This window comes from Nomascus leucogenys, chromosome 10 (genome assembly GCF_006542625.1).
Source record: "Nomascus leucogenys isolate Asia chromosome 10, Asia_NLE_v1, whole genome shotgun sequence".
In the NCBI taxonomy this organism is placed as follows: domain Eukaryota; kingdom Metazoa; phylum Chordata; class Mammalia; order Primates; family Hylobatidae; genus Nomascus; species Nomascus leucogenys.
Window position 1 is genome coordinate 40,793,299 of NC_044390.1, and position 10,312 is coordinate 40,803,610.

General features: G+C 46.3%; 1 protein-coding gene across 3 annotated transcripts in view; it reads left to right on the plus strand.

Annotated features, from left to right (window-relative positions):
- Positions 1–8,585, plus strand: part of ZNF565 (zinc finger protein 565) — a 38,122-nt gene extending 29,537 nt beyond the window's left edge. For all 3 annotated transcript variants that reach the window (XM_003280080.4, XM_030820074.1, XM_030820073.1), the window contains one exon: positions 7,137–8,585. In XM_003280080.4, the coding sequence (XP_003280128.1) occupies positions 7,137–8,404 (1,268 nt within the window). In that variant the 3' untranslated portion in view covers positions 8,405–8,585. The remainder of the gene's footprint in view (positions 1–7,136) is intronic.
- The last annotated feature ends 1,727 nt before the right edge of the window (positions 8,586–10,312 follow it).

The window sequence follows — 10,312 nt, forward strand, 5'->3', positions numbered from 1 at the left end:
CAGGCTGGTCTCAAACTCCTGACCTCAAGTGATCCACTCACCTAGGCCTCCCAAAGTTCCCAAAGTGCTGGGATTACAGGCATGAGCCACCGCACCTGGCCTTCCCACTTTCACTTCTAAGGACCCTTGTGAAGACATTGTGTCCACCCCATATAAACCAGGATAATCTCGCCATCTCCTGGTGGTCAACTGATTAGCGTTTTTTTTTTTTTTTGAGACGGAGTTTCGCCCTTGTTGTACAGGCTGGAGTGCAATGGCGAGATCTCCGCTCAACACAACCTCCACCTCCCGGGTTCAACTGATTCTCCTGCCTCAGCCTCCCGAGTAGCTGGGATTACAGGCGCCCACCACCACACCCGGCTAATTTTTGTATTTTTAGTAGAGACGGGGTTTCTCCATGTTGGTCAGACTGGTCTCAAACTCCCGACCTCAGATGATCCACCCTCCTTGGCCTCACAAAGTGCTGGGATTACAGGCGTGAGCCACTGTGCCCTGCCCTGATTAGCAATCTGAATTCCAGCTCCCCTTGCTGTGTGACATAACATTCATAGGTTCCAGGAATAAAGACACAGACATCTTTGAGTGCTGTTATCCCACCTACCACATTCTGTATGTATTTTTTTGAGCAAAGTTAATTGAATATGCATAAATTAACAATGTATGGATGGGCACGGTGGCACATGCCTGTAATCCCAACACTTTGGGAGACCAATAGGTGGATCACTTGAGGTCAGGAGTTCGAGACCAGTCTGGCCAACATGGCGAAACCCCATCTCTACTAAAAATACAAAAATTAGCCATGTGTAGTGGCAGGTTTCTGTAATCCCAACTACTCGGGAGGCTGAGACAAGAGAATCGCTTGAACCCAGGAGGCGGAGGTTGCAAGGAACCAAGATCGATCGCGCATCTTTATTCCAGCCTTGGCAACAGAACAAGACTCCATCTCAAAAACAAAACAAAACAAAATAAAACAAAAACAAGTTTATGGGTACAACTCTACTGTAATTCCGTATTAAAATATGAAGCCTATTGCTATTGATTCCATAAAAGTGTTCTTGTCTTTCACAGAATATTTGGTTGGTGTGTTTTCTAATTTCTTGCAGTTCTGAAAAATAATAATCTTTTATTTATTAGATTTTTTAAAATTGTGATAAAATATACATTATATAAGGGGCCGGGCGTGGTGGCTCATGCCTGTAATCCCAGCACTTTGGGAGGCTGAGGTGGGCGGATCACCTGAGATCAGGAGTTCCAGGCCAGCCTGGCCAACATGGTGAAACCCCATCTCTACGAAAAGTACAAAAAAAATCAACCGGGCATGGTGGTACATGCCTGTAATCCCAGCTACTCGAGAGCCTGAGGCAGGAAAATTGTTTGAACCCGGGAGGCGGAGGTTGCAGTGAGCCAAGATCACACCACTGCACTCCCAGCCTGGGCGACAGAACGAGACTCCGTCTCAAAAAAAAAAAAAAAAATTACATAATATTTATTTATTTATTTATTTATTTATTTATTTATTTATTTATTTTTGTGAGACAGGTTCTGGCTGTGTTGCCCAGGCTGGAGTGTAGTAGCACGATCTTGGCTCACTGCAACCTCTGCCTCCCAGTTTCAAGCCATCCTCCCACCTCAGGTTCCCAAGTGGCTGATGCTACAGGCACATGCCACCATGGCTGGCTAAGTATATAATTCAGTGGCATTTAGTTCATTCACAGCATTATACATTCTGTTTCCAGAGCTTATTTATCATCCCAAACAGAAACTCTGTACCCATTAAACAATACTCTATTTTCCTTCCTCCAGTCCCTGGTCACCTCTGTTCTACTTTTTGTCTGTATGAATTTGCCTATTCTAGGTATCTCATGTAAATCATCCAGTATGTGGCCTTTTGTATCTGGTTTATTTCACCAAGCATAATGTTTTATCCAAGTTGTAGAATGTCTCTGAATTTTATTCTTTTTATGGCTGAATAATATTCCATTGTATGTGTAGATGTATACATGTATAAATATTATTATACATGTGTGTATATTATACAAACACTTTGTTTATTCACTCACCTGTTTTTTTTTTTTTTTGAGACGGAGTCTCACTCTGTCACCCAGGCTGGAATGCAGTGGCATGATCTCAGCTCACTGCAACCTCCACCTCCCAGGTTCAAGAGATTCTCCTGCCTCAGCCTCTTGAGTAGCTGGGACTACAGGCATCCGCCACCATGCCCGGCTGATTTTAGCATTTTTAGTAGAGACAGGGTTTCGCCACATTGGCCAGGATGGTCTCGAACCCCTGACCTCAACTGACCTGCACGCCTAAGCCTCCCAAAGTGCTGGGGTTACAGGCATGACCCACCACATGCGGCCCCCTCATCTGTTCTCGGAGTTTTTTTTTTGTTAGTTTTTTGTTTTTAACTTTTTTTTCTCTCTTTTATTTTTCCTGGAAGCCCTTGAGTCTCACTTTGTAGCCCAGGCTGGAGTGCAGTGGCGGGATCTCGGCTCACTGCAACCTCCGCCTCCCGGGTTCAAGTGATTCTCCTGCCTCAGCCTCCTGAGTAGCTGGGACTACAGGCGCACAACACCATGCCAGGCTAATTTTTTGTAGTTTTAGTAGAGACGGGTTTTACCGTGTTAGCCAGGCTGGTCTCGAACTCCTGACCTCGTGATCCATCTGTCTTGGCTTCCCAAAGTGCTGGGATTACAGGCGTGCGCCACTACGCCCGGCCCCTAAATTTATATTCTTTATAAATTTTTATCATCTTGGCCTATTTCTGAGAAAGGTGAATTGAAATCTCCTAGATGATGATTTTGTTAATTTCTTCTTGTGTGTCTTTTGAATTTTGCATTATATGTTTGGAGGCTGGGCCAGGCGCAGTGGCTCACGCCTGTAATCCCAGCACTTTGGGAGGCCGAGGTGGGCAGATCACGAGGTCAGGAGATCAAGACAATCCTGGCTAACACAGTGAAACCCGTTCTGTACTAAAAAATACAAAAAATTAGCCAGGCGTGGTGTCACACGGCTGTGGCCCCAGCTACTCAGGAGGCTGAGGCAGGAGAATCGCTTGAACCTGGGAGCCAGAGGTTGCAGTGAGCCAAGATTATGCCACTGCACTCCAGCCTGGGCGACAGAGCAAGACTGTCTCGGCCGGGCGCCGTGGCTCACACCTGTAATCCCAGCACTTTAGGAGGCCGAGGCGGGCGGATCACAAAGTCAGGAGATCGAGACCATCCTGGTCTAACTCAGTGAAACCCCATCTCTACTAAAAATACAAAAAATTAGCTGGGCGTGGTGGCGGGCGCCTGTGGTCCCAGCTACCCAGGAGGCTGAGGCAGGAGAATGGCGTGAACCCAGGAGGCAGAGCTTGCGGTAAGCCGAGATGGTGCCACTGCACTCCAGCCTGGGCGACAGAGCGAAACTCCGTCTCAAAAAAAAAAAAAAAAAGACTCTGTCTCAAAAAATAAATAAATAAAAATAAAATATATATATTCGGAGGCTATTAGGCGTATATAACTTTAGAAACATAAATCTTCCTGCTGAATGGAATTACTTTCTTGATTATAGAGCTACCCTTCTTAACCCAAAATGATGATTTCTGTTTTTAAAGTCTATTTTTTTTTTTTTTTTGAGATGGAGTTTCGCTCTTGTTGCCCAGGCCGGAGTGTAATGGTGCAATCTTGGCTCACCGCAACCTCCGCCCCCTGGGTTCAAGCAATTCTCTTGCTTTAGCCTCCCGAGTAGCTGGAATTACAGGCATGTGCCACCATGCCCAGATAATTTTGTATTTTTAATAGAGACGGGGTTTCTCCATGTTGGTCAGGCTGATCTCAAACTCCTGACCTCAGGTGATCCGCCCATCTCAGCCTCCCGAAGTGCTGGGATTGCAGGCATGAGTCACCCCACCCGGCCACACCTCTTATTTTCAAACACCTTAGGTCTTCATGTCTTAAAGTGTGTTACTTGTTACTACTGTGCACCTAGATTTTGGTATTTTATCCAATCTGACAAATTCTGTCTTGTCTTTTTTTTTGAAACAAGTTCTCGCTCTGTTGCCCAGGCTGGAGTGCAGTGGCACTATTCTCGGCTCACTGAACCTCTGTCCCCGGGCTCAAGCCATCCTCCCACCTCAGCCTTCTGAATACCTGGAAACACAGGTGCCCGCCACCATGCCCAGCTAATTTTTTGTGTTTTTGGTAGAGATGGGGTTGCACCATGTTGCCCAGTCTGGTCTCAAACTCCTGAGCTCAAGTGACCCACCTGCCTCAGCCTCCTAAAGTCCTGGGATTACAGGCATGAGCCACCATGCCTAGCTGGGTTGGTTTCAATGGTTAGTGAAAAAGGCAGTATTTCCACCTTTGGGGAAGATTCAGGAACAAGAAAACAAACAGAATAGCAGATGAGTAAGTAAATGAAAATCTAATTACAACAAATAAAAGTGTTACAAAGACAGACTACAAGAAATGGGAGAAAGGATAAAGGTGTGTGTTTAGGGCTGTCAGGCTGAGAGCTTTCTTGAAAGTGTGAGTTTTTGCCGGGCGTGGTGGCTCACGCCTGTAATCCCAATACTTTTAGAAGCCAAGGCGGCTGGATCACATGACGTCAGGAGTTCAAGAGACCAGCCTAGCTAACATGGTGAAACCTTGTCTCTAATAAAAATACAAAAATTAGCCGGGCGTGGCAGCACACGCCTGTAATCTCAGCTACTGAGGAGGCTGAGGCAGGAGAATCGCTTGAACCCCAGAGGCTGAGATTGCAGTGAGCTGAGATCGCACCACTGCACTCCAGCCTGGGAGACAGAGCTAGACCCCATGTCAAATATTTAAAAAGAGACAAGCCAGGCACAGTGGCTCACGCCCATAATCCCAGCACTTTGAGAGGCCAAGGCGGGGGGATTGCCTGAGGTCAGGAGTTTGAGACCAGCCTGGCCAACATGGTGAAACCCCATCTCTACTAAAAAAACAAAAATTACCCAGGCATGGTGGCAGGCGCCTATAATCCCAGCTACTCGGGAGGTTGAGGCAGGAGAATCACTTGAACCTGGGAGGCAGAGGTTGCAGTGAGCTGAGATCACGCCACTGCACTCCAGCCTGGGGGACAGAGTAAGACTCTGTCTCAAAAAAAAAAAAAAAAGAAAGAAAAACTAGAGAGAGAGAGTGTGAGTTTTCATCTGAGACCTTAAGGATGAGAAAAGCAGCAAAAAGCCCAGGACAGGATTCTTGATAGATGGAAGAACCTGATGAGAGATCTGAGATGGAAAAGGCCTAGAATTATTTTACATGCTCATAGATGGCTGGTGGTTTTGTACACTGGGAGGAAAGGGGAGAATGTTCAATGTGAAGAGGCCCTGCTCTTGCTGAGACAGAGTGGTGACAAAGACAAGCAGGGACCTGCTTTGTCAAGAGCCCTGTGAGCCATGGCAGTGAGTTTGTAATTCTTTTTTTTTTTTTTTTTTTTTCTAGACAGAGTTTTGCTCTGTCACCCAGGCTGGAGTGCAGTGGCACAATCTCGGCTCACTGCAAGCTCCGCCTCCCTGGTTCATGCGATTCTCCTGCCTCAGCCTCCCGAGTAGTTGGGACTACAGGCATGTGCCACCACGGCTGGCTAATTTTGTATTTTTAGTAGAGACGGGGTTTCTTCATGTTGGTCAGGCTGATCTCTAACACCCGACCTCGGGTGATCCACCCGCCTCAGTCTCCCAAAGTGCTGTGATTACAGACGTGAGCCACTGCACCCAGCCTCTTTTTTTTTTTTTTTTTTTTTTCTGAGATGGACTCTCACTCTGTCTTCCAGGCTGGAGTGCAGTAGTGCCATCTTGGCTCACTGCAACCTCCACCTCCTAGGTTCAAGTGATTCTTGTGTCTCGGTCTCCCAAGTAGCTGGGATTATAGGCGCCTGCCACCATGTCTGCTAATTTTTGTATTTTTTAGTAGCAACAGGGTTTCTCCATGTTGGCCAGGCTGATCTTGAACTCCTGACCTCAAGCGATCCACTAGCCTTGGACTCCCAAAGTGCTGGGATTAAGGCATGAGCCACCTCGCCTGGCCTTTGGAATTAATTCTAAATGCACCAAAATGGGAAGGCAGTGAAATATTTAAGCAGAGATTTTCATTTTGATTGGCATCAACTTTATGTGGTGGGAAGTGTTGAAAATATAGATGCCTTATTTACATGAAATGTCCAGAATAGGCAAATTTATAGAGACAGAATTGGTAGCTCTCTGCCAGTAATGGATGCCAGGGGCTGGAGGGAAAAGGGAGTGGGGAGTGACTGCTTAATGGGCAGGGGGTTTCTATTTGGAGTGATAAAAATGTTCCGGCCAGGCGAGGTGGCTCACGCCTGTAATCCCAACACTTTGGGAGGCCAGGGCGGGTGGATTGTTTGAGGTCAGGAGTTCAAGACCAGCCTGGCCAATATGGTGAAACCCCATCTCTACTAAAACTACAAAAATTAGCTGGGTGTGATAGCGGTGCCTGTAATCCCAGCTACTCAGGAGGCTGAGGCAGGAGAATCACTTGAACCCAGGAGGTGGAGGTTGCGTGAGCCAAGATTGTACCACTGTACTCCAGCCTGGGCGACAGAGCAAGATTCCATCTCAAAGCAAAAAACAAAAAACAAATTGAGAACCCCTGGTTTAATTTGTCTTCTTGCTCCCTTCTGGCACCATATGAGCTCTTCACGTAGTGTGCTTTCATGTGCTTTTTTGAAATTGCGTAATATTTGAGATGTATATAAGCCATTCATTTTTTATGGTTATTTATTTTTGTCTCCCTATTCTACTATAGATTTTTTTTTTTTTTTTCTGAGACAGAGTCTTGCTCTGTCGCCCAGGCTGGAGTGCAGTGGCGCAGTCTCGGCTCACTGCAACCTCTGCCTCCCAGGTTCAAGTGATTCTCCTGCCTCAACCTCCCGAGTAGCTGGGATTACAGGTGCCTGCCACCATGTCTGGCTAATTTTTGTATTTTTAATAGAGACGGGGTTTCACCATCTTGGCCAGGTGAACTCCCGACCTTGTGATCCACCCACCTCAGCCTCCCAAAGTGCTGGGATTACAGATGTGAGCCATCGCGCCCAGCCTCTACTATAGAATTTTTTATTTCTCATAGAGAAGGATCACAGCTTGTATTTATCTTTTTCTTATTTTTCAGACTTGGAGTCCAGGTGTGAGAAATTTCTACAAAAAGATATTTTTGAAATCGGGACATTCAACTGGGAGATAATGGAAAGCCTTAAATGCAGTGACCTGGAGGGCTCCGATTTTAGAGCTGACTGGGAACGCGAAGGCCAGTTTGAGAGACAAGTCAATGAAGAGTGCTATTTTAAGCAAGTGAGCGTCACCTATGGACATATGCCCACGTTCCAGCATCACACGTCTCACACTGTACGTCAGAGCAGGGAGACTGGTGAGAAATTGATGGAATGTCATGAATGTGGGAAAGCATTTAGCCGTGGCTCACACCTTATTCAACATCAGAAAACTCACACTGGTGAAAAACCCTTCGGATGTAAGGAATGTGGGAAGGCCTTCAGCCGTGCCTCACACCTTGTTCAGCATCAGAGAATTCACACAGGTGAGAAACCTTATGACTGTAAGGACTGTGGGAAGGCCTTTGGTCGTACGTCAGAACTTATTCTACATCAGAGACTTCATACTGGTGTCAAACCTTATGAATGTAAAGAATGTGGGAAGACCTTTAGGCAGCATTCACAGCTGATTCTGCATCAAAGAACCCACACAGGCGAGAAACCCTACGTATGTAAAGACTGTGGCAAGGCTTTCATTCGTGGCTCCCAACTCACTGTGCATCGGAGAATCCACACGGGTGCCAGACCCTATGAGTGTAAAGAATGCGGGAAAGCCTTTAGACAGCACTCACAGCTGACTGTACACCAGCGAATCCACACTGGTGAGAAACCCTACGAGTGTAAGGAATGTGGAAAGGGCTTTATTCACAGCTCAGAAGTTACTCGACATCAAAGAATTCATTCTGGGGAGAAACCCTATGAGTGTAAGGAATGCGGGAAGGCTTTTAGACAGCACGCACAGCTCACACGACATCAGAGAGTCCATACTGGCGACAGACCCTATGAATGTAAGGACTGCAGGAAGGCATTTAGTCGTAGCTCATACCTCATTCAACATCAAAGAATTCATACAGGTGACAAACCCTATGAATGTAAGGAATGTGGGAAAGCCTTTATTCGTGTTTCACAACTGACTCATCATCAGCGAATTCACACTTGTGAGAAACCCTATGAATGCAGGGAGTGTGGAATGGCCTTTATTCGTAGTTCACAACTTACCGAACATCAGAGAATTCATCCTGGTATCAAACCTTACGAATGTAGAGAGTGTGGGCAGGCATTTATTCTTGGCTCACAACTCATTGAACACTACAGAATTCATACTGGTTAGAAAGCCTTGAGTGTGAGGGATAAAGATAAGCCTTTATGTGGAGTTCACATCTGGCTCAGTACTAGGTAATTTTTAATGTAATGTAATTAATGTCAGAAAACACCTGTCACTTCCATCATAGAACATCAGAAAACTCACACCCAAAGAAAATTAAATAAATGTGGGAATTCTTTTTGCCTCACTCACTGTTTCCTAAGCATCAGATAATCTATGCTAAAAAAAAAAAAATGAATATAGAAAAGCTGCTTCTTGCCATTCAAAATATGTTAAATTTCTGACAACTTCTAATACAAAAATGACCCTATTAAAAGATTCTGTGGCCAGGCGTGGTGGCTCATGCCTGTAATCCCAGCACTTTGGGAGGCCAAGGCCGGCAGATCATTCGAGGTCAGGAGTTTGAGACCAGCCTGGCCAATTTGGTGAAACCCCATCTCTACTAAAAATACAAAAATTAGCCAGGCATGGTGGCGGGTGCCTGTAATCCCAGTACTCAGGAGGCTGAGGCAGGAAAACCGTTTGAACCCAGGAGGCAGAGGTTGCAGCAAGCCGAGATCACACCATTGCATTCCAGCCTGGGTGACAAGGACAAAACTCTGTCTCAAAAAAAAAGAAAAAAAGATTCTGGCTGGGCGCAGTGGCTCATGCCTGTAATCCCAGCACTCTGAGAGGCCGAGGCGGGCGGATCACAAGGTCAGGAGATCGAGACCATCCTGGCTAACACAGTGAAACCCCGTCTCTACTAAAAAATATAAAAAAATTAGCTGGGCGTAGGCCGGGCGCGGTGGCTCACGCTTGTAGTCCCAGCACTTTGGGAGGCCTAGGCGGGCGGATCACGAGGTCAGGAGATCGAGACCACGGTGAAACCCCGTCTCTACTAAAAATACAAAAAAATTAGCCGGGCGTGGTGGCAGGCGCCTGTAGTCCCAGCTACTCGGAGAGGCTGAGGCAGGAGAATGGCGTGAACCCGGGAGGCGGAGCTTGCAGTGAGCCGAGATTGCGCCACTGCACTCCAGCCTGGGCGACAGAGCGAGACTCCGTCTCAAAAAAAAAAAAAAAAAAAAAAAAATTAGCCGGGCGTAGTGGCAGGCGCCTGTGGTCTCAGCTACTCGGGAGGCTGAGGCAGGAGAATGGCGTGAACCCGGGAGGAGGAGCTTGCAGTGAGCCGAGATCGCACCACTGCACTCCAGCACTCCAGCCTGGGTGACAGAGCAAGACTCCATCTCAAAAAAAAAAAAAAAAAAAAAAAGGAAAAAAGATTCTATGACTGTGCCTTTCATCATGGCATATACCTTACTTAGCAGTGCTCACTTCCCCTGATTATAGACTACATAGCATTCGGCAAGTTATGCAATCTCTCTGTCCCTCAGTTTACTTTTTTTTTTTTTTTTCCTGAGACAAAGTCTAGCTCTGTCGCCAGGTTGGAGTGCAGTGGTGCGATCTCAGCTCACTGCAACCTCCGCCTTCTGGGTTCAAACGATTCTTCTGCCTCAGCCTCCTGAGTAGCTGGGATTACAGGCACGTGCCACCACGCCTTGCTAATTTTTGTATTTTTAGTAGAGATGGGGTTTCACCATGTTGGCCAGGATGGTCTTGATCTCCTGACCTCGTGATCTGCCCACATCGGCCTCCCAGAGTGCTGGGATTACAGGCGTGAGCCACCATGCCCGGCCCAGTTTACTTATTTTTAAGTGGTGATTATTATGTCTAATAGAATTTTTATGAGGACTAAATGAGATATTTTATGTAAAGCCTTAGAAGTAATACCTATCACACACAAGTGCTCAGTAAATACTAGCTATTGTCATTAATTTTATTATTAGTATCACTGATAAGGAGTTCATATGAGAGGAGAGCCTTATGAATGCATCACATATCCAAAAGTCTTCATAACCAGTTGTTATGATCATT